The sequence below is a fragment of the Heloderma suspectum genome, chromosome 2 (genome assembly GCF_057233095.1).
Source record: "Heloderma suspectum isolate Gila_16-S chromosome 2, 16-S_ref, whole genome shotgun sequence".
NCBI classification, from domain to species: Eukaryota; Metazoa; Chordata; class Lepidosauria; order Squamata; family Helodermatidae; genus Heloderma; species Heloderma suspectum.
The window spans coordinates 271,370,959-271,395,787 of record NC_139459.1 but is presented as its reverse complement, the minus strand read 5'-3'; the positions used below and the strand labels follow the sequence as shown (position 1 = coordinate 271,395,787).

Genomic DNA, 24,829 nt, shown 5'->3' with positions numbered 1-24,829 from the left:
ACCAGCTAGACTACTGTCCAGGCCTGCATGAGAGCCAATTACATAACAAATTCAGCTGTATTTATACAACTCACCATTAAGGCAGCGCCGGCGATATTTGTGATAGACATGTTGTGTGAAGCCATTCTCCTTGAGGAGTTCATGGGAGGGGTGCTGGAACTTGGGCAATGACTGTGGGGTGCAGCCATAGCTGCCAATGGCTGGGGTGCCTTCCGAGGGGCTGGAACTGAGCAAGGTGAAACATTATGTCAGCGAAGGAGTCACAGCATTATTGTTCAAGTTTTTAGAAAGAGATACAGAAATGACCATGGGATCTCAACTATGGCTCAGAAAGGGATGTTCTCTGATGGACATGCATGTTTCTGGGAAAGTGCTAAAAGCAGATTAAAGAGTTACTCTGGGGAAGATGGGATCATATGGCAAGGAAACAGGACTTGCACAATCCATTGTTTTTGTCCAGCTCCATTTTTTCAGCTTCCCTGAAAACCACAGCCCCCTGCCTTTTCGTACCTGATGGATGCAGTTCGAGGTCTATGCTCCCGGGAGTCCATCACCCAACCAACGTGACATTCCATTGGAGGATTTGAACTGTGCCGTGTCTTCCTCTTCCGGGGTGTCTACAAGAAGCAGGGACTCAGATGAGATTTCTCTACCTCAGGAAGACTGAAGTTTCTCACAGGTCCCAAAGTCAGCACAGTCAAGAAAAGCAGCCACAAACACCTCTGATCACAAACCACATACATATACACATTGTACAAGCCTCCTGCATGCAGGTCTTACCTTGGCATCTATCAACCTGCCTTCCTTAACCACTGGGTAAAACCGGGGCGTCTGTGTTGGGTCTTTCAGCTGTGGTGTACGAGGGGTTCGGGGGGTCCTGGCATTGCGGTAGTTTGGGGATTCTGGCACAGTTGTTGGCAAAGATCGGGCAATGGTTGAAGGTTCTGGCACGCCGAACAGCTTATTGGCCAGGGCATCTGTAGGAACTATAATGGGGGGAAAACATCTCAAACTTTGTTGCTTATACACAAGACACATGCATAAGATTCCAGCAGCCATATAGAAACACATTTCTTTCTAACCCCCTAACCTAGCAGCCTGTCCTTGGGAAAAGAGATGTGAGGAGAGCCAGTGTGGTGTAGTGGCTAGAGTGTTGGACTGGGAGTCAGGAGATCCGGGTTCTAGTCCCTACTCGGCCATGGAAGCTCACTGGGTGACTTTGGGCCAGTCACAGACTCTCAGCCCAATCCACCTCACAGCGTTGTTGTTGTGAGGATAAAATGGAGGAGGAGGATTATGTACGCCACCTTTGGTTCCCTAAGGAGGAAAAAAGGCGGGATATAAATGTAATAAATAAATAATAAAAGAGGTGATAGCAAGGAAGTTTCACCAAGAGGTTGTGTTTTTTTTTAAAGCCACAATAAAATGATGCATCATAACTGTAAGATATAAAGACGGGAGTCATTCCAGCTGCTAAATGTACCTTCAAAATGTTAGTAATAAACATTTAATTAATTGTAGAAAAATGGAGAGTCGAAGGGATGTGTAGGCTGAATAGTCAGAATTGTCATTGGATGAGACTCTGTCTACTGAAACTTAGTAAACCAGCCTGCAGCAGAAGGTTCGGCCTCCTACCTTGCTGGAACCTGGGTGGCCCAGGAGGGACTTCCTGATTTGGATCAACAGGAGGCTCAGGTGTCAGAGTGTCAAATTGCTCTCGGCTGATCATATTCACCTTCTTGAAGTTCTCTACTTCTTGCTGCATTTGAAAAGAGTACGCACAGAAATTAACACTTATGTCTGGAGTTGCTTTATGAAAAAGCCATCCACTCCCCCACTCCAGTCTTACACCTATTGAGCAAAAAGCAGTACCAGCTAGACTGCTCTCACTGAGTGAGAAAGCTGTAATTAAGAAACCCAGTCATGGGAAATGCAACAAGTCAACCAGGACACAACAATAAAAATAGGGTGTGCCTTGTAGATTTATCAGAAATGAAACTTAGAAATTCTGCCTGATTGTGTAACTCAAGGCTACTATATATTGCATTGACTCAAAATAGTAATGCTCAACAGAATCGTGTAAGAGGACTCAGGAGAACTCAGAAATGCATCCTCCGTGTGTGCAGTTTAGTAAGGAGCAACACATGGGGCTAATAGATGCGATGGTGGCGGTCACATTTTTCTTTCCATACATCCGTCCATTCACATAATGCAGGGAATAGATGAAAGGACTTTCATGGGAGTAAGGTGCTGAACCCACACCTGTTGTTTCAATTACTTTTCTGCATTCATGTCCAATATCAGAACCAGATACTGGAAGTGGTTAGAGCAACTGACTGTGGGGAGATGAGGCACAGGAGAATGGCTGGTTTCGCATCCTTCCCCCATAGACTTACAGACCTTCCATCCTCCCCTGCTTTATATGTGAACAGAGCAGACGTGTGAGGGATGGCCCCATCGTGTCTTGCTTGGCCCACAGTTAACTCGTATTTTCAAACTGCAAAAGTGAACATCCTCCAGGAATACGAAATTACTCTACAAACCATCCTCATGCAACCACCATGGAGATCCTCTCTCTGACAAGTAAGAAGCAATATGTAAGTTATAAGGGTCTACATGTTTTTCCTAAACATCTTTCTGTAGAATAAGGCCTCTTCTCAGACAGACAATAGAGGATGATTCTCTGGCAAATGTCTGGAATTCTCTGGCAAATGTCAGCCAGCACTGAACAGTTGCAGTCCTTATAGCAACTCTAGCTTCCCATCTCAAGTATCTGCCACCAGAACAGCCAAGTCCAGACGCAATAAGCACTGCAAATTCAAGCTGTAGATGTATGTTTAGTGGCTAATCTTTGCATGCCCTTAAACCCTGCAAGAGCTCCCACTGGGAAGCAGTTGTTGGCACTGGCAGTCCTTTATTTCTGGAAATGAGAGGTGCTGTGTTCACAAGGATAGCAGAACTGGCCTAAACAATATGAGATGTTGAGGTCACCTCAATCTTAGAGAACTGCTGACCGTACAATGCAAGTATGACCTCCATGCAGTATAATGTAAAGGTATGTCCAAGGGTGGCAGTGCTAGGTTCTAGCTATATGTCAGCAGCCATTTGGGCCTCCAATTACACCCCCTCCCAAAAATGAAACCAGGGAGTTCATTTAGCAACGGTGTTTACACCAATTATTTCATGCCTTTACATGCAGCCCTAGGGGTCTACAAAAAAGTGCTTCAAGCCATGCCCAAGATATGAGCAAATAGCCCAAGTGCGGGAGGGTGAGACAGAACACCATGAGAACAAAGTTTTAAAACTAATTACTTTTGAAAGAAAGAAGAGGTATAAAAATGAAAGCATTTATGAGGCAAATGCGTTGCAAGCACAAAGGCAGCACAGCAAGCTGGAAAACCAGGCTCCTGTTTAAACACAATGGTAGAAGTGGTTGGAAAAAAAGAACTTGCCTGCTTGGAATTGCACATGCTCAGAGCTGCAGATCAATAGAGTCACTGCTGCATGAGTGTTCCAACATTAGCATGGCAGAGGCCACAGAACATGCAATGCTGGTGTGCTAACACTGCAGGCAGAGGCACCATCAGTCTGGATTATAATCAACACTGAGAATGTGGAAAACTGTACAAGTACCACTTCTTTTAAAGCAAGTCCAGCATTATGTTTAAAACTAGGCCCAGGTAACAAAAAAAAAAAAGCAAGATGTGGATATGATACATGCTATGTGACAGAAAGGGGGCAACATGGGGGAATTAGTAGTAAAGCTTCTTACAAATTGGTGTTGGGTAATTCTTGCTGTTTTGTGCCCCTGGTCAGAATGAAACCGCTTTCATCTCCTTTCCAATGACATAATAAAGAAAAATGGAGCAATACTGTACTCACATCCTCAAGATAGGAGTACAGGAATATAGGGTGGGAACCAACCTTTAGTAACTACCTTTTTGTTGGCAGCCTCCATACTAGAGGACAGGAAAAGGTAGCAGCAATCTTTGAAGTTAGCCACACGCCCAGGGAATACAGTAGTTTGCCAGATCCATCATATGAGACACTCTCTTGACACACACATACATGTAGGTGGGCTGGCAAATGATTTTGTACTTGTATACATGGCACATCCACTGTAGTACCACCTCAAGCACAACTGTGGAAACTAACTCACTGCTGCCCTAGAGATAGGATAGAGGCACAGTACACATGCTCCACTGCCTGTTCCCATCTCAGATCACAACCATTTTTGTTTGCACCAAGATGGTGCCCCTGGCTCTTACCTTTATCTGAGAGTACTCTGGCTCAAATTGCTCTGTCCATAGGTCCTGCTCATAGTAATACAGTCCATCATTGATCACTTTGGCCAATTCTGAGCTCATCTTTGCCCGGGATGTGTGATTGCCTGTTCTGTCCCCACCTGGGTGCCGGCGCAGGTAAGGGGGTGTCTGTGTTACAATCAAAATCTTATTCACATCCCTGTCATCAATCTCGTAGTCCGAATCCTCATCTGACCAGTCAGTGAAGGTGTTTTTACGCCCATCCATCTGTTCCATCTCCTCATCAAACAGGAAGTCTAGCTCTTCAGGTTCATCCTGATCCTTCTGTTTCAGTGGTGTTTTGGACTCTTCTGGTTTCTAGTAACAAAATGGATAATATCGTCACATGGGAGCTGATGGGGCATTTGTCTTGGCTAGTGGTTTGATAATGCAAAACTGACAGACAAAAGGCAGCGCGGTTGCAGGTTCAACCTCGAGAACAATCATCGCCTAACAAACTAAGCACCACCTGACAGCCTAAAGCCCAGTCCATCACAAGTTCATATTGTGAAATACTGGATTTGCTAATTTTCAGAGCCAACAAGGGGCAGACTTCAGACTTATGAGATTTGCTTTGCTTTTTTTACTAAAATCCCAAGATCCACCAACTGGAGTGTGGTGCGAAATACATGCACTTGGAAATAAAGAATTCTAAGCCCTGGAATTTGTTCCAAGTACCAGAGCTGAAAGGAGCTCACTGCCCTTCCACACAAAAATCAGCTCCTGGTTGCCCCATGCTTCCTTCATTTCAGGAGGACAATTTAGCAGGGGTGGGGGAGTAATTTTGTTGCTGCCACTTTTAAACAATTGGGAACTGATAATCTTTGCTGACCTACTACAAATCACCCAGAGATCTAGTAGTCAATAAAGTTATACTGTCTGCCCACCCCTTTTCTAAGCCAGGGGTGGGGTATGTGTGGCCCCTAAGACGTTGGCAGACTGCAACTCCCATCTGCCCTAGCCAGCATCACCAGTGGTGAGTGATGATGGGAGCTGAAGTCCAACAACATCTGACAGAAGCCACACATTCCCCATCCCTGTTCTAAGCATAGCGAACAGGCACTGTAACCTAAGAGTAGAAATCCTGCACTGCTGCAAATTCATAGCTAAGTTCTGTGAACCAACAACTATCATTTCTTAAAAAAAGAAATGACTCATCATATAATTCAATAGCACGAGTCACAAATCCAAATGTATAATTAGGAATAATTTTGTGCAAAGGAGAGTAATTCAATTCTGACTGGGGGGGCGGGGGGGGGAGGACTTCCCCACCCAGCATGCTTAATAGAACTGAGGTAAGAGAATACTACATGAACCAACTTTCTACCACCTTCATGTCTTCCACCTAGCATTTAACAGTATGTCCATTTGCAGATCTGACCTACTTGAGGATGTCAGCCAGTGCTATTCACCAACTACCTTAGGTCTGACTGGAGAAGGCCTTGGCCTCTTCTTCACTTCAATCCATGCCTCAGAGTCCAAGTCTGGCAGGCTGGCCGAAAGGCCTTTGGGCATTGTCTTCAGATTGCTAACTTCTTCAGTCTTGGTTGGCACAGGACTGGCAGAGCGGGGAGAACCAGGAGCAGATTCTGTAACATGTATTTTAATAAAAGATAAATTATATGTACATGCAGGCAAGAGCCCTTCTCAAAATACAAACAAGGTAAGTTCTATACCGTGAATGGCACGTATTTTGCTCATGAATACAAATGCGGCTGAATAGAGGTGGCAACTTTCCCCCCCTTGAACAGTCAACATGAAAAACCAAGTTAAGAGGAAGATAAACTCTGCTTAATTTGAAAAACAGAGATAAGCGCAAGATAAATTCCACTTAATTTGTGTCAACTGTGCATGAAAAATGGCAAGTTCTTTCATGTAAGCCGTGTAGAACTTATGTCTGAGCCTAGCGTAGCATTTCATTTTGAAGAAACCAGCCCTGGCTCATTTGGACATCCAAACAGTTTCCTTTCACCTGGCGAGATTTCCACTTCTCTACAATGAAGTATGTGAGAAGTATTTTTTTTAAATGTATAAAATATTTCTATAAAGCCTTCCAGCTCTAAAACCAAGATGTTAAATAGCACAAGAGACAAAATGGAACCCTGAAGGACCCTAAAGGCCCATGGCCAAGGGGTTGAACAACAGTCCTTCACACCAGCTCCACCTTCTGAGGATGTCCAACCAGAAAGGACTGGAGCCCCTATACACACTCCTCCTATCTAATTCCTGGTGTAAGTTATCCACCAAGACAACCAGGGGGGATTCAGACCCAAACCTAGGCCTGAACGCACACCAGAAAGTATTTAAATAATCAGTTTTATCCAAGAAAGCCTAAAGTTGAGTTGCCACCACTCACTCTTAACATCTTACTAAAAAACAGTAAGGTGGGATCCAAGGAGGGCTTGTTCAACAGAGGTCTCATTTCCTTCATATAATGGAACACATCCCTAATCCAGAGAAACAATCACAGTCTCCACCACCCACACGGCTAGCCCCACTCTGGTGCTCTTAATCAGTCAAGACATGGATCTGAAGTGTAAGAAGCTGGCCTCACCTCTCCAAGCAACCCATCAAAATCCTCAGTCTGAACAAGCTGAAAACGTATCCATCAGACAAACAGAAACCTCAGTCACAGCCATAGATTCTGTTCTCAACGTGGACTCTAAGTCGGAGCAGATGCGACCAACTTTCTTGGTTAATTATTTTTGCAAACTGGTCACAGGAAGCTGCTGAGGGTTCTTCCACACTACCTTCGGGATAGATATGCAACGATCTCCTCACCGCACAGAACAGCTCCACTGGCCAACACAATGGTAGCGGAGAAGTCTAATTTCTTCACTGCCATGAAGCAGGCCTTAAAACCAGTTAGAACCCTTTTGCTGTTGACCCCTTAGGGGTCAACTCACTGTCCATGACAGACCCTCAAAGATATCCCCCTGACCAGGAAACGGGTGCAAAGGTCATCACCAGCTGTTTACAATCTCCAAAGGCAAAGGAGTTCTCACTAGCGCAAGCAACTGGGTATATACCAAGAAACAAACAGAACACTGAATAGGTATATTTCTGAGGTAGGGCTCAAAAACCCTTGCCTGAAATCCTAGAGAGTCTCTTCCAGTCAGTATCGATGATACTGGGCTAGATGGCTTGGTATATGGCAGCTTCCTACATTCCTATAGCACATCAAAGTGTGCTACATTCCTATAGCACATCAAAGTGTGCACGCTCATAGCAAGGGGAGTGGGAACAGTAAATATGTACTTTCCAAGGGCTCGATCAATTACAATTTCAAAACTAGATGCTTTCAAAGACAATGTACTAAAGATATTATTTCCTCTGAAAAACCTGTCTAATGGATAGAGGTTAGCCTGGCAAAAGGTAAGAAGAACCTCGGTTGTTGATGTTGTGCAACAATAGATGGTCATGACTGAGGACTGCAAGTACCACCAGCTGCTATTCATTGCACATCATAGTGCAATGATTATTTATTTATTGTATGGCACATTTACATCGCATTACAATAAAAAAACTCTTCATGGATCATTGCCTTGTTGCGGCGAACGGGCTTGCGTAACTCAGTGAAGCCATAAGCTATGCCGTGCAGGGCCACCCAAGACAGACAGGTCATGGCAGAGAGTTCTGACAAAATGTGGTCCACTGGAGAAGGAAATGGCAACCCACTCCAGTATTCTTGCCAAGAAAACCCCATGGAACGTATCACAAGGCTAAAAGAGATGACGCTGGAAGGTGAGACCCTCAGGTCGGAAGGTGTCCAATATACTACTGGGGAAGAGCAGAGGGAATTTCCAAGTAGCGCCAGAAAGAGTGAAGGGGCTGGGCCAAAGCCAAAAGGACACTCAGCTGTGGATGTGTCTGGTGGTGAAAAGAAAGTCCGATGCTGTAAAGAACAATATTGTTTAGGAACCTGGAATGTCAGATCAATGAATCAAGGTAAGCTAGAGGTGGTCAAACATGAGATGGCAAGACTGAACATCGACATCTTCGGAATCAGTGAACTAAAATGGACAAGCATGGGCGAATTTAATTCAGGTGACCATTATATCTACTACTGTGGGCAAGAATCCCTTAGAAGAAATGGAGTAGCACTCATAGTCAATAAAAGGGTGGGAAAAGCAGTACTGGGGTACAATCTCAAAAACGATAGAATGATCTCAGTACGAATCCAAGGCAAACCATTGCACATCACAGGAATTCAAGTCTATGCCCAAACCACTGAGGCTGAAGAAGCTGAGGTTGATCGGTTCTATGAAGACCTACAATACCTTCTAGAACTAACACCAAAAAAAGATGTCCTCTTCATCGTAGGGGATTGGAATGCCAAAGTAGGAAGTCAAGAAATCACTGGGATAACAGGCAAGCATGGCCTTGGTGTACAAAATGAAGCAGGAGAAAGGCTAATAGAGTTTTGCCAAGAGAACACGCTGATCATACAAAACACTCTTTTCCAACAGCACAAGAGGCGACTCTACACATGGACATCACCAGATGGTCAATATCAAAATCAGATTGATTATGTCCTTTGCAGCCAAAGATGGAGAAGCTCTATACAGTCCGTCAAAACAAGACCTGGAGCTGACTGTGGCTCAGATCATGAGCTGCTTCTTGCAAAATTTTGGCTTAAATTGAAGAAGGTAGGGTAAACCACTAAACCATTCAGGTATGACCTCAATCATATGCCTTATGAATAAACAGTGGAGATGAGGAATAGATTTCAGGGATTAGACCTGACAGAGCGCCTGAGGATCTATGGACGGAGGTCCGTAACATTGTTCAGGAGGCAGCAACTCAATCCATCCCAAAGAAAAAGAAATGCAAGAAAGCCAAGTGGCTGTCTGATGAGGCTTTACAAGTAGCTGAGGAAAGAAGGGAAGCGAAAAGCAAGGGAGAAAGGGGAAGATATATCCAACTGAATGCAGAGTTCCAGAAAATAGCAAGGAGAGACAAGAAGGCCTTCTTAAATGAACAATGCAAAGAAATCGAGGAAAACAATAGAATGGGAAAGACTAGAGATCTTTTCAACAAAATCGGAGATATCAAGGGAACGTTTTGTGGAAAGACAGGCATGATCAAGGACAAAGAAGGCAAGGACCTAACAGAAGCAGATGAGATTCAGAAGAGGTGGAAAAAATACACAGCAGAACTATACAGGAAAGATCTGAATGTCCCTGATAGCCATGACAGTGCAGTCACTGAACTTGAGCCGGACATCCTCGAGGGTGAAGTCAAGTGGGCCTTAGGAAGCATGACTAACAACAAAGCTAGCGGAGATGACAGTATTCCAGCTGAGCTATTTAAAATCCTAAAAAGATGATACTGTTAAAGTGCTGCACTCAATATGCCAACGAAGTTGGAACACTCAACAGTGGCCACAAGACTGGAAAAGGTCAGTTTACATTCCAATTCCAAAGAAGGGCAATGCCAAAGAGTGTTCAAACTACTGCACAATTGTGCTCATTTCACATGCCAGCAAGGTGATGCTCAAAATCCTACAAGCTAGGCTTCAGCAGCATGCGAACCAAGGACTACCGGAAGTACAAGCGGGGTTTCGAAGAGGCAGAGGAACTAGGGATCAAATCGCCAACATTCACTGGATCATGGAGAAAGCAAGAGAATTCCAGAAAAAATGTCTATTTCTGCTTCACTGACTACGCTAAAGCTTTTGATTGTGTGGATCACAACGATCTGTGGCAAATTCTTAAAGAGATGGGAGTACCAGACCACCTTACCTGTCTCCTGAGAAACCTGTACGAGGGACAAGAAGCAACAGTAAGAACCGGACATGGAACAACAGATTGGTTCAAAATTGGGAAAGGAGCACGACAAGGCAGTATATTGTCTCCCTGCTTATTTGATTTATATGCAGAGTACATCATGAGAAATGCTGGGTTGGATGAATCACAGGTCAGAATTAAGGTTGCCGCGAGAATTATCAACAACCTCCAATACACAGACGATACCACCCTAAATGGCAGAAAGTGAAGAGGATCTCAAGAGCCTCTTGTTGAGGTCAAAGTTGAGAGTGCAAAGGCTGGTTTGAAACTCAACATTAAAAAAACTAAGATCATGGCATCTGGCCCCATCACTTCGTGGCACGTAGAAGGGGAAGAAATGGAAGCAGTGACAGATTTTATTTTCTTGGGCTCCAAGATCACCGCAGACAGTGACTGTAGCCATGAAATTAAAAGACGCTTGCTCCTTGGGAGGAAAGCTATGGCAAACCTAGACAGCATAGTAAGAAGCAGCGACATCACCTTGCTGACAAAGGTCCGTATAATCAAAGCTATGGTTTTCCAAGTAGTAACGTATGGTTGTGAGAGCTGGACTATAAGGAAGGCTGGGGGCTGAAGAATGGATGCTTTCGAACTGTGGTGCTGGAGAAGACTCTTACGCGTCCCCTGGACTGCAAGGAGGTCAGATCAGTCAATCCTAAAGGAAATCAACCCTGAGTGCTCATTGGAAGGACAGATACTGAAGCTGAAGCTCAAATATTTTGGCACCTAATGCGAAGAGAAAACTCCCTGGAAAAGACCCTGATGCTGGGAAAGACTGAAGGCAAAAGGAGAAGGGGACGGCAGAGGATGAGATGGCTAGATAGCATCACCGATGCAATGAATATGAACTTGAGCACACTCCGGGAAAGAGCGCAGTACAGGAAGGCCTGGCGTGCTGTGGTCCATGGGGTCACGAAGAGTCGGACACGACTTAACAACAACAACAATAAAAACATAGAGCATGATATGAAATGTAAAATATAAAATATAGATGGGAATATTACAAACGTATGTCTAGGTTACAGATTTTTTACTTCAGTTGTCACTGTCTGGAAATCAGCAGAGTCTCCATTGTAGGCTTGATTTTGACACTCTGTCACTATATGTTGGATAGTTTGTTTTTCAGCCCCACAATCACGATTTGATGATGTTGTTTTGCCCCATTTATAAAGGGCATCTGCACATCTACCATGACCCGTGCGAATTCAGTTCAAGGTTGTCCATATCGCACGGGGCTGGTCAAATCCAGGTGGTTTTTCCAAGATGCAGGGCAAGCTTCGGCATTTTGGAGGGCAGTTTCCTAGCCAATGTTGTGTCCACGTGTTGTGGATATTGAAATCATCTTCTAGAAGAAGCTTTAGTGGTAGAAATGGCTGGATGTCTCGATCTTAACCTGTTTTGCTCCAAGTAGGTTACGTCATTTAATATTGGTAGAGCTGGAGATTGTCAATAATCTTCCGGTATTCTTGAAGAAGGGCACTCTTTCGTCTTGCATCTGGAGGCGGTATATGGCTCAAAACAGGTAGCCAGTATGTGGGAGTAGATCGTATCATCCCACTAACAATACGCATTGACTCATGCAGTTGTGTATCAATCTTTCTTGTGTGCGGACTATTAAGCCACACTTGGGCACAGCACTCTGCTGCTGAGTAAACCAGACTGAGTGCAGTCATTCTCAGCGTATCCACTGTTAAGCCCCAGCTAGTGCCGCATAGTTTGTGTAGAATGTTATTTCTTCTCAGTTTGGCAGCAGTCTTCATCAAGCGTTCTTTACAGGAAAGTGTCCTATCCAGTGTGACCCCAAGATATTTGGGATGCAAGTTGTGATTGAGACGGTTTCCCTTAAATTAAACATTGAGCTCTCTGCCTGCTGATCTATTACAAAGGTGGAAGCATGTTACTTCTGTCTTTGTTGGATGGGCTGTAACCTCCACTTACAGAAATATTTATCCAGTATGCCTAGATCAGAAGTGAGAACATCTTCAGTTGTCTCAAAGGATTTATGTTGTGTGGCTATAGCCCAATCATCCGCGTAGCCAAACTTCCTCAACTTTGTGTGTGGTATGTCAGCTATGTATAGATTGAAAAGGAGAGGTGCAAGAACCAAGCTTTGTGGTAGTCCGTTGTTTAAAATTTTAGGGATGCTAGTATCCTCTCCTATAGACACAGAGAAGGTTCTTCCAGCAAGCATATTATCAATAAGTCGGGTAGTTTTTTGGCATGAGGTTACTTGTATTAATTTATAAAGTAGTCCATGTCTCCACACTGTATCATATGCTGCACTTAAATCTATAAAAGCAACTGATGTTTTTTTGCTTCGCCTGATATCCTGCTTCTATACAGGTTGTTAGTGAAAGCACTTGGTCAGCAAAGCTTCGTGCGGGGCGAAATCCAGCTTGTTCCACTGGAATTATCCGGAGTATCTCCTGGCTGATTCTATTATGCAGAAGCCTTTCAAGAAGCTTATAGACAGTGCTTAGCAGTGCGAGTGGTCGATAGTTCTTTGGTTGGTCATTTGTTTTTCCTGGTTTGAATATTGCGACGATTTTTGCCTGCTTCATTGTGTATGGTATTATACCTGTTTCCATAATATCCAAAAAGAATTCTGCCAACCATCTTTTTGCATATTTTCCACAATGCAGGAGGAATGCAGGATGTATACCATCATGTCCAGATGCCTTGCCAGCTTTTATATCCTTGAGTGCGTTTATAATTTCAAGGGGGGGAAAGGGCATGAATATTCAGATTGTTCAGGACAAGTAGTTTTAAGAGACCTAAATTTTTGTCTAATTTGTCTTGTATGGGCAATACAATCATTATTATTGCATCATAAGAAGAATGTTCAGACTTATCTGCTGCTATGGAATAGCAACATTAGAAATGAAGGATGCACAATATATGGCGCACAATTTTTAAGGGTCCAGGGACTCTGGATAGAATAGTGCAATCTACTACTTTTGGGGGTTAACGCTAACAGGGCAGGGTGAGATTGAGAGAAAGAGAATGTAAGACTGAATGAAAAGTCTCAAATTCAAAAGTGACAATAAAAACCGAACTGCTTGGATAGAAAAGCAAACTAGACACTCCATCAGTACTGACCTGTCTCCTTTTGGAAACTTTGCCTGGGCACAAACTCTGGGCAGTTGATTAGCTGTGAGAAGTCAGTTTGTGCATAATCTGTCATGGGAGGGCCAGGTAAAGGCCACTTCTCTGGTTCTTCCTTTCTTCTTATCTTCTGGTCCACAATCTCTACCACCTTACTGTCTTTCAGTGCCTGGAAAACAAGTCCTTACTATCAGCATTAATATACCAAAGCTGGGCCTGGAGGGCTGCCACAAGCATGCAGCAGCTTGTTCTGTGCCAGGGACACAGGTGTTAAACACCCTTGGGAAAGGGTAGTAAGTGCAGAAGACTAATAGAGAGCATGGAAACTCCCCCGTTGACTTGAACATTTAAATTTTTTTCTGGAGGCCAAATCATGAAGCCACGATTGGACTGGGCATGTAATGGACCACCAGTATCTCAACATATGGACTCCTATTTCCTAATGCGAGTCTCAGAGGGATACCAGGGCATGATCAAGAGTTGGAACATGACATTTTAGTCCAACTTCCCAGTACTCATCCCAAAGGTAGCCTGTAAAAGAAATACAGGTTAATGTCTTACCTTAATTATAAGGCCAACATCTGTAGTCAAGGCCTGTACCCGATGGAAACTAGCAATGAGAGTGATGGGAAGAAAGCCTTCTGTGTCCATCTTCCGCCTAAGGAAAAAGTCTCGTTCCAAGTTGTCAACACTGAAGTAGTACTCTCTGCACACAGCAAGTAACAGAAGATGAAAGATGCACATATGTCTCAGTCTACATCACACAGGTATCACTTTACTTAGCTCTGGAGAACGCATTCATTTGGGCATTAAAAAATCTATCCTTGTCCTTTCTTCTCTATTGTCACCTAGAAGTGAGCCAAACCAAGACACTCCTACTTCTGTATACATTATATGGGTAATGAAACCCGAATGGCATTCTAGTAATAGAATCTTCTAAAGGCACAATCCTAAATCCACCTGTTCCAAAATAGTCCCAGTAATTTCAGTGGGAGTGGCCTAGATTGCATCCGCATGCTCTACATCAGGGACTGCCAATTTTTGAAGCCTGCAGGAACAAAATACTTCAGCCCCAATCTGCTTCCGTGTATGTGTGCATGCGCACGTGTGTGCATGTGTGCGTGTGCACATGCGCGTGCATGCACACATAGATGTCACTGAGGCAACAAGGAACCCACGCAGCACAGGACTGCCCAATGGGCTCTGCACTGCCACCTTTTGAAAGGGAAACACAACAACTAGGCCCACTAAGGGCTGCCCATCCCCACAACTTAAATCTACCAGCCCCAGGGCTCATGGTATGAAGAATAAGGTAAGCAGGCCCACTTCCTCTGCACGTGGGCAGTTTGCTGGCAGTGGAGTTGCAGGGTACAACCTCCACAAAAAGCAAGCTCCCCTCCCCCATTCCTCCTCACAAAAGAGACACAACTACTAGTTACCCTAGAAAGGAATAAGCTAATTGGCATCAAGTGTGACAATGCGTTTCCAGGGACGCAGCTTATGCTAGAGGCTGCTCATGTCTCCTACCTGAATCTCAACTAAGCACTGTGCCATTGCCACCACCAATTCAGGGTCAGGCCAATATCTTGTAAACTTCCAACCAGCCATCCCTGTCCTAAACATTTGGACCAGTGGACCCATTGGAGATGTGGGAATACTGTAACAGGCTGTGGCGATGGTACAACAATCCCCATTCTACCTACTTTTACTTGCTGGCACAGAAAGTCTTGGGATAAAACTGTAACACAAAACCCATTGTCTTTATTGGCAAAACTCTTTCAGCCCCCTGCCACAGGAATCAAACTGACTGGCTCTTCAAAATGGCAACTGGGCTTTAAGCCCATTTGGCAAGCTACTTCTAGAATCAAAACAGATACGTACATCTGCCGTTTGATATAGTCCTTGAGCAATTCTTGGTCAACACTGTAGAGCTCAGTGCTGCTGATGTTGTCAAAGTAGTAGGTGATATTACTGGTGTACTTCTGAGTACGTGAGCCATCAGAGCCCTCAAACTTCCGATAACCGTAGTGATAATCAAAGTGAGCTGCAGAGGGGAAAAGAACAAAAGGAGCTTCCTTAAGACTTCTACTTTTCTAAGACCATTTTGCACTCTACACCATCAATATCCACAGTAGATTATGAAGCCCAGATTTACACATATATCTGCAACAGTCTAATTTAAGAGCTGAGCAAGGCAATGCCCTACTGAAATACTTTTTGAGGAGATTAATTTAAGCCAGATTTTTAACGCAACTGCAACACAAGCACCCAGAGAGAAAGTGCATGTTGCACTGGTCCAGCAAAACCAAGTTACACTATATAACAACAGATGTCTACTGACTGGCCATTTCTTCAATGGTTACTGCATTTATACATAGGCTAGACAATTCCAGAAACTACAAATTATGGCTTTAGATGTTACGTGTTTAATCTTTTTAGCTCAAAATATTGACGAACTATTGTGGCCTTCCATTTCCAATGTCACTGAGGTTTGTAGTGACTTTACAGAGAGGTGAAAAATGTTGTTTAATGGCACATTTATTTTAGTGCATCAACTCAAACTCTGCTGAGTCACAGCCCAGCCAAAACAAATCAGCTGTCCCCCAATCACTGACATTGCAAGTAGGAGTACAGGTTTGTTGCCTGCCACCTTTATCTGAGGCATCAGCAATATTCTGTACACAGAAGCATGGTTGTAAAGATATTATAGTCTTATACGTACAGCGAGTACCTCCTCTTCCTCTCCCTCTTCCTCGTCCACGACCACGGCCTCTGCCCCTGAAGGCACCACGCACAGTAGCCCCCTCACTCTTGACACTAGAAGTTTCGTCATGGTCAGGCCAGCTCCGTTCATGCTTGTTATCTAGATGCCAACCTACAGCAGGATTGGGCAACAGCAGGAAAGAGGTCAGAGATGAACACCCATACCGCTGTAAAGTGTTGGGCTTAAAGATCCTGGGTTAATCATGGATGTTGTTGAAACCCATCTCCTTCCATACTCGTCATGCAGAGGATGACAGACGCTTAGTCAAAGAATAAACTACACTATACAATTCTGATTTAAAAATAGCCGCCTCCTACCAAACAGAAGTATCAGCAACATGAATTCATCCACTTGCAAGGGAACTTCCAAACTGCTAAGTATTTGCGGCTATGTGGTCTGACTATGCAGCAGACCACAGGAAAATGTGGAGACCACCTGGGAACCACATGTAGCCACCTTGAGTTCCATGATGGAAGACAGGTGGGATATAAATGAAATAAATAAATAAATAAAAATAGAGTGATGAAGGAACATGACAGCCTGAGCATTACCAAAAGCACAATTAAAAAGTGTTCTTCCTTTGAATGCTGCCTTCAAAGGCACTCCACTCATACCTTTTGATTCACTCCGGTTGTTGGAAGGGTGCCGGTGCTGCTCATTCTGTCTGTTGTTGCGAGAAGCGGTTTTGTCCCTTGGCACCTCAGACTTCATATCTATTTGCAGAGGGACCCATTTATGTCTGCTTCCTGCAAGTAATACAAATCTTTATGAGGAATTAAAATAGTCAGTCTTTCTCCCCTCCCCCAAATTAACCTTATCCAAAAAAATCAAGTAACATTTCATGAACAGCCTTAGTTCAAAACTCTTCAGGGCTTTATGGGCCAGAACTGAACTGGATGTCAGGGCCACTTCAGGAATTCCAAAGAAGTGAATAAACAACTTGACCCTTTTAGAGCCAGTGTGGTATAGTAGTTAGAGTGCTGAACTAGGACTGAAGAAACATGTTACTCAGACCCTATTTTGGTGGTCCTGGAAAAAGGGGCTACAGAGCTATGGAGCTATAGAATAGCAGGAAAACTTTGGCCAAGACAATCCTGTTTCATGGTTTAATTCACAAGGCAGGCCCAAATGTCCTGGGAGCAGAGATTTCTCTCGGCCAAAACCCTTGGTTACTGTGAGGAAGGTCAGATAAATGGTTACTATGGTGACCACGCCTTGTATGTGACAATGGACCAGTATAGAGAAGGTATAAAGACGGATATTTCCAATGGCTCTGTGCCCAGAGTATAGCCAGGTAAAACCCTAGGGTGAAATCAGCTGCCTCAAGAAAAAGAGAAGCTGTTTCTATGCAGTAAAAAAAAAAAAGTTGTCTAATGAACTTGGTCTGCCATCTACCAATATAGAACCAAATTTAAGTTACAGGTGAGAATGTAGTATGCTTTAACTTATTCTAGAGGCTAATACAGGGTTTCATAAAGGGCCAATTATAGCTAATTTTGCATGTTACAAGCCTCATATGCAAGAACCACTTCACTTTATGCTTTAATCCAAATTGTTCTACATCTTACTTTTTCATGCAAAATTGGAAGGGGGGGGGGGGAGACCAGAATGTTTTTTAAAGCAATTTCTTCCCCCAGGGACTTTGGGAAAATCTGAGGAGGAAAACACCCCCCCCCCCAATTCTTCAAGTTTCCCCCCACCTCCCGTGTTTTCTAATCCTTCACTTCTCTACTCTTGACATGGTGTACTGGGGAAATCAATGCAGATGATGCCACAGTAAGGAATTCTCTTCCGCAAATTCCCCTCCCATTTGTTTCTCTAGTTCTTCAATGGAGAGCTACATGGCTCACACTCCAGATATAGTCAAAGCACAGAACACAACAGAGCTTTGACTTATCTTTACTAATGCTGACTAAGCAGTTTTACTTTTGACTTGAGAAATTGTGGTTTTTCAAAGAGAAGCACATGTTTCTTAGTTATTTCTCTGTCAAAAAATTAAAAATAAAGGATTGCTCTGAACGTGAAACCCGATATTAGAAAGCCTGCACAACTGGCTGCTGAAGTGTAAGAATACTGCAAGTCATCCTCCCCCAAGCTGGCACCCTTCAGATGTGTTCATTACAACTCCCATCATACGCAACCAGCATGTTGGCTGGCTGAGGGTGATGGAAGATGTAGCCCAATACATCTGGAGGGCTCCAGGTTGGGGGAAGTTGCTTTAAGGCCTCAAGAGCCCAGAGCCACCCATACTTCAGCCCATTTATCTTCTCACCCTTCTTCTTCTGAGCTGATTTCTGGTTGTCATCATCTCCATTCTTCTCTTCCCCTGATTCATCCGACCGTGTTTTCATGTTCTCTTTTCCATCGCTTCCTTCCCCCTTCTCCTGCTCTTTCATGTTTTTCTTAATAGGAAGCTTCCGGAGAGACTGGGGCTTGTGTGGCAGCTGCTGGAAATGATAAAACAGACATGCAAGGTGGATCAGTAAAGACTATGTCACAACTGACATAGCGAAGCAATTTAACCCCCTGAAGCACTCACAGTCACACTGACATGCCAACTCTAAGAAAAGATGGATGCACAGAGTTTGGAAACCAAGAACATTGGCTACCTTCAGGAAAACTCCAGTTCATGAGCAATTGCAGCGTGATATAGCAAGGCTTGGAGCCTAAGAAGTTACTGCACAGTTATATAGCAGTGTCAAGCACTCAAAAAGGAGGGATATGAAGAAGACTTCAACCAGGAGTTCAAGTGTGCACTTGAGGCTCAGGCACTGCAGAAACAAGGTCTTCCCAATGATTTCTGAATCATTCAGAAGCCTGACAAGGCATGCTTGGTGAATGAAGATAGGGCAGGATACCAAACCAGAGAGGGAGCCGGCTGACAAGGGGCCATTGCAAAGCCGGGGAAGCTAGTGCCAAAGGGGAGGGAAGCCCAAAATTAGAAGTGTGCTTAAGCACTTCTGCATCCATGCCCCTCTGCGTACTCACACCATGTACATTAAAGCCCTGCAGCAGATAACAGGACAAGTGCAAGACACCAGCTTAAGAAGCCACGCTGGGTGCGATCCACTTGAGCTGCTTCATTTCCTTTTCACAGCAATTCCAGCATCGTCCAAAGGCTTGGTAAATGTACCTTCTCTGCTGTGGTTCACTGTGGCCAGGCTTTAGGATGGGCTCTAGGCTGCTCTCCCAGAAATAGCACCGCTGAGCTAGGGAACATGGTGGGCAGGAAAACCCTAAAAGGAAATCCTCTGCCTGGGATCTGTAATGAGCTATTCCTGGCTTTCTCCTAAGCAAGGATTTAGCACCCCCAAAAAGTGTTGCTCAGTCTGAACTCTCAGCAATATGGTGTGAAAACCGCAGACTCTGGGTCACAGCATGAACTTCTATTGTTCCTGCACAGCTTCACATTCTTCAAACATTCTCTCTCTCACTCTCTCTCTCGCTCTACTTGTAGGAAATATTTGGCCACTTTCAAGATGGGGAGCTTCACTCTAATCCCTGTCATTTTGATATAAGAAGAGTACCCCACATGAAGATATCAGCAAGAATGTAAAACAGTACAATCCCACCTAAAATATTTATGGAATGTCAATATTCAGTTCCTGATTTATACCAGGCATGTATGTGCGCGTTGTTGTTGTTGTTGTTGTTGTTGTTGAAGTCTTGCCTTCGTTCCCTCAATTTAATTGAGATGGTAACAAAACCATCTCTTCTAAAAGATCAACTTATGTCTTTTCTAGTATTAAACTTGGGGGTGCTCAACTAGACATTGGGGGACTTGCTACATCAAGGAGTGCCCCCACAGGAAGTGTACAACTGACAACAAGAAGCTGGAATGAGACTCCTAGTAATTCCAAGTTACATAAACACTGGGGCCTCATGGGGACAAACTTGTCTAAGCGGTGAGGACCTCTAGTGGTGAACTCTTTTGAATATAGTAATGACAGGCCAGCTTGTGTTCACATACACAACAGGAAGAATGGGGTTAACACAAAAATCACATCAGGATTAGCACCCTATTCCCTTCCTGATGCTTACAAAGTTAAAAGTAGAGAATAGGGAAAGAAAAGTAGAAAGTTAGTCTACCTGAAAGGTTCTAAATCAAGGACTAAGATGGGATTAGAAAAATAAAGACTGAGAGGAGAATGGGAAGTACAGAAAGAAGTTGCCCTTTAATCCCCTTCATTTTATATGAAACACCATGTTGCAACACAGATATCATAACACCAGCCAAAGGACACTTGGCTTCTTTCCCTTCTTCACTCGACAGAAACAGCTACACTGGCAAATATAAAGCAATGGAGAATCTGGTATAAAAGGTGACACTTTGCCCACTGCGCAGAAGGTTATTCTTTAACCTGTTTTGCAGCTGATTTACTCTATTTCAAAAATAGCTTTCCTTGAATAGGCAGAAACACTTCCACAACCCACAGAGCAACTGGAATGAACTCAAAATGTTTTTCTTTCCTTTAAATTAAAAATCAATCATGGCTTGATCCCAAATCCTCCATTTTCAAATGAAAGAAAGCAAAAACCACAAGCCTTTCTTCTAAGCAATTCAAGTAACATGCAGATGCTTTACATATCAAGTTTAAGACATTAATTCTCAATCATTACAAGATTTGCAGGTAAAAACAGGAATATAAGAACTGCAGGTTCTGTTGTATGTGTGAAAGCTGTTATGATTGCAGGGATAACTTTGTAGGCAGCTTCTACTGTAAAATGACACAGTGCTGACTTTTGGAAACTGGCCATGTCCCACCATTCCTCCTGCAAATGCTCAGAGATTTGTTCAACAGCAGCACTTACGCTGTGAAAATAGTTGGCCAATTTTGAGCATCACTTTTCCATGGAAGTGGTGAAGTCATAAAGGTATGTCAGTTTTATACTGCCACTGACGAATATGAGGCAGAAGTCACAGAAACAGCCCCTTTACTACTTAATTTTAATGACTGTTTTAATTGTATTTTCTTGGAATATTTGCTGCCCTGAACACTTGTTTAATGGAGAAGTGGGATAACAACAACTTTCATTTTAGCCAACACTAGTTCCTTTCCATTACCACATAGAAGAACCTACAGAGTGTTTTAATCAAATACAAACAAGCCAGTGGATACAACACATGGATATGAAAGCAAGACTTCAGAGGTAGCTCAACCACTAAAAGAACTTCATTTCCTAAACAGAACCAACCAGCTCACAAACCACAATTAAAATTGATTCCAAGTGTGGTGCTTTTCTGTTTTTTTCTAATGCTGTACAAACTTGATATATGGGTAAGGAAAACTGAAAGAGGAACACAGCCAATACAAACACAAATCCCACAAATAAGAAAAGATCAAATACTGTGTGTGTGTGTGTGTGTGAGTGTGTGTGTGTGTGTGTGTGTGTGTGTGAGAGAGAGAGAGAGAGAGAGAGAGTTGTATGAGAAGGCAAAGCAAGAGGGCAAAATGAAGAGTTAAGAACCAAAAGTGAGAAAGGGGGAGGGGGAGAGAAAGAGAATATACTGGGAAATTATATTAACTCTTTATTTCATTGTTATTGGGATTTGTAATCTGTAAGAGTATGAAGCTTGCCCTATAAATGCTAGTTCATCTAGAATGCATGTAATCTCTTTGATATACTTCTATTTAATTCCAACAACTCTGGATTTTGCATATGTTAATCTTTTTACACAATTATAATTAAATGAGCTTTAAAATTATTTGTTTTAAATGCTTGCATCCATTAAAAGCTCTTCTTTCATGTACTTCCTCCCTATTCTTAATGCAATTGTTGTTTTTCATTATTGGGTGCAAAGGCACATAGTTCTTACTATATTTATGGATTCCCTTTCAACCTGTTACATCCAAAATAGTGTTAGAGCAATACGACAATGGAACCAATTACCTAGGGAGGTGGTGGACTCTCCCACACTGGAGGCATTCAAGATGAAGCTGGACAGCCATCTGTCAGGGATGCTTTGATTTAGATTCCTGCACTGAGCAGGAGGTTGGACTTGATGGTCTTATAGGCCCCTTCCAACCCTGCTATTCTATGATTCTGTTTTCTGAAAACAAGTCTCAAATACTATGCAACTGACAGGATGCAAGGAAGAGAAGACTATACAAGAGACATTCCATGTTAAATACTAAGGACTTGATTACAGAGAAGTACCTTTGAAATAACTTTTTAGACCAGTGCATATTTTCATCTTATTTCTGAAGGGAAAGTGTGACCTAGTTCACATGTAATGACAAACCATGGTTTAATTAACCATGATTTACTGAATCATGGGTTGTCATTACATGCAAATCAAGAACTATGGGTTAACTATGAGTTGTTAACTTCAAACAACTGACGAAGAGAACCCATGGTTTGTTGTTGGGTTGCGAACTGTGGGTTGTTTACATCATGCGTTATTTACATGCGAACCCAGAATTGTGGGTTGTGCATGTGTTGTCTCACAAAGCTATAGAGGCAGCGGGCAAGAACAGTCAGAAACCCCAGCCTCTTTACATGCCAATACTGCAGTGCTGCAAAGGCATTTAGGATACAGGGAGGGAGCACGCAAAAGAGGAGGGAAACAAACAAACTCAAGGACTAAGAAAACATACCATGCTATCTTCCATTGTTTGCCAGACGAACGCTGGGTAGGGCAACAAAATATGGTTTAGATAAGCCATGGGTTAGCGTTACGTGCAAACAAGGCCACTGGACGTAGTGGCCTGGTTCACACATAAAGCTAACCCATGGTTTGTTTCCCAACCCAGCGTTCCTCTACTGGATGACTAACACAACCATGGTTTGTTTTCTCAATCCATGGGTTGTTTGTTTCCCTCCTCCTTCACCCACTCCCTCCCAATATCCCAAATACCTTTATGGCGCTGTGATACTGGCATGTAAAGCAGCTGGGTGTTTTTTTTTTAACCATTCTTGCCTGCTGCTTCTGTAGCCTGGTGAAACAAACTCCAATTCTCAGTTTGCACAAAATGACCCAGTTCACACATCATGGCAGCAAATCGTGGGTTAATTAACCCACAATTTGCCAGGTTATGTGTCATAGGTGAGGTGTTTCCGCTTTGCATAAACTTCCAATAGACCCTATCAGAGGTTACTGCATGATGTGTGAATCCAGACACACTGAGTTGTTTATGTGTTAAACAACCCAAAGTGTCGCACATCACACAAAAACCACCAATTGGAACTTGGTTATGCAATGCAGAAGTACTTTGCGCACACCAAACAACCAGGCAAATTGTGGGTTAATTAACCGTGTAAGTTAATTAACCCACAACTTGCTTTGTAAGGATATGTTAATTAACCCACAACTTGCCACTGTGACGTGCAAATGGGCCCCAATGACAACCCATGGTTTAAACAACCTGAAGTTCGCAACTCAAGAACGAACCATGGGTTCTCTTTCTGGGTTGTTCGTGGTTAACAAACCACAACAACCCAGAATTCAACAACCCATACCATGGGTTAATGTTATGTGCAAACCAAGCCATTTGCAATAGTGCCTAGGTATGATACAGTTCTTCATTGAGGATGCCATTCTGCACTCACTGAACTGGAACTAAATGTCATTGAACTCAGTAGGCCTTAAGTTCTGAGTAAACATGAATAGGATTGTGCAGTAAGTTTACGGTGTCATAGCAAGCCACTTCACTGAACAAAGAACCCCAAAGACCCAGAGCAAATGCTCAATTGTGGATGGAACGTTCTTCTGTCAGGAACCCAATTCACCCACATCCATGCCAAATAACAGAAACAACTTCTTTCTCAAGTCAGAATGTGCGTTTTACCTGTACACTCTTGTGAGCTATTTCCCCCGGCGTTGGCCAATTTGTGGCATCTCCAAAGTCACCAACCTGGTAAGAGAAAAGCAGAGATATCCAGAGTATCATACAGCAGCAGGTTCCTGTTTGTAAAATCAACACAATATATCTCCAGCATGAGAACTTTTAACCTCCTATAAAATTCCAAATTAAAGCACTTACTATTGTTTTCTCTCATCATGGCCAAGTACAGTCTTTCAGATGTGTGATATCATTATACTGAATGGGCACAGCCTCCTTTTAAGCCTCTAGAGGCCCATTATACTTCAGTTCTGACAATCCATGACACTAAGTGCCAGACAGATTAATTTTTAAGATGTGAAAAATATCTAAGCACATTTAATTTGCTTGGTTATGTTTGCTTTATGTAAAGCTTACCTATTGCCCAAACTCTCTACCGTCTAAACTGTTCCAAATTCCTCCTAAACTACCAAACTATCATTTCCACAGCCTTGTGAGGTACCACTTATTTGTTACTCTTTAAAATGCAACGGAAGGAGGAACCACAACTCAAAATTTAAGAAGTTACACATAACTAACCGTTTTTTTCCAAACACAGTGCCACCTAGTGAATAACATGATCGTTTACAATAGCATCATTCTATCAAGTGTTTATAATTATAATGAACAATCCATACAGTAAGAGGCGGGGGGGAGGGGGCATTTCAAAGGCCAACCCTAACGGACTTAACCCATATTTCTTGCCTTGTAAGGATATGTTCCAAAGGAACTAATTTGGGACACAAGGGTAGCTTCACTTATTTCAGGAAGTGCCAAAGGCAGATGCCAAGCATCTCACACATAATCCTGTATGCACATTTGGGGTAAGACACATCAGTTAAAGAGATGCGCACACTTGGAGCTTCTGCATCTCCTCCTTTGCAAGTTGCCCTGGAAGCACAAAAACTGGACCTGCAAGTCATTTGTGTACCTGCTTCTCTGCACCTCCTGCCACATGCAAAGTCACCCTAGAACAAAATTTACTTATTTAAAATGTTTGCTTGAACAGGAAAGTTTGGCTTTATTCTTCTTAGGTGGGTGGGG

General features: G+C 43.2%; 1 protein-coding gene across 5 annotated transcripts in view; it reads right to left on the bottom strand.

Annotated features, from left to right (window-relative positions):
- The window catches only part of LARP1 (La ribonucleoprotein 1, translational regulator), a 105,359-nt gene that overhangs the window by 5,729 nt on the left and 74,801 nt on the right, over positions 1–24,829 (bottom strand). For 2 of the 5 annotated variants that reach the window (XM_084839227.1, XM_084839232.1), the window contains exons 3-15: positions 23,753–23,818; positions 18,235–18,409; positions 16,577–16,708; positions 15,921–16,073; positions 15,080–15,242; positions 13,760–13,904; positions 13,193–13,367; positions 5,721–5,893; positions 4,269–4,622; positions 1,636–1,759; positions 781–986; positions 511–617; positions 75–226 (exon numbers count right to left, since the gene is read on the bottom strand). In XM_084839227.1, the coding sequence (XP_084695353.1) occupies positions 75–226; positions 511–617; positions 781–986; positions 1,636–1,759; positions 4,269–4,622; positions 5,721–5,893; positions 13,193–13,367; positions 13,760–13,904; positions 15,080–15,242; positions 15,921–16,073; positions 16,577–16,708; positions 18,235–18,409; positions 23,753–23,818 (2,125 nt within the window). The remainder of the gene's footprint in view (positions 1–74; positions 227–510; positions 618–780; positions 987–1,635; positions 1,760–4,268; positions 4,623–5,720; positions 5,894–13,192; positions 13,368–13,759; positions 13,905–15,079; positions 15,243–15,920; positions 16,074–16,576; positions 16,709–18,234; positions 18,410–23,752; positions 23,819–24,829) is intronic. The other 3 variants (XM_084839229.1, XM_084839231.1, XM_084839228.1) reach the window with 3 other exon arrangements.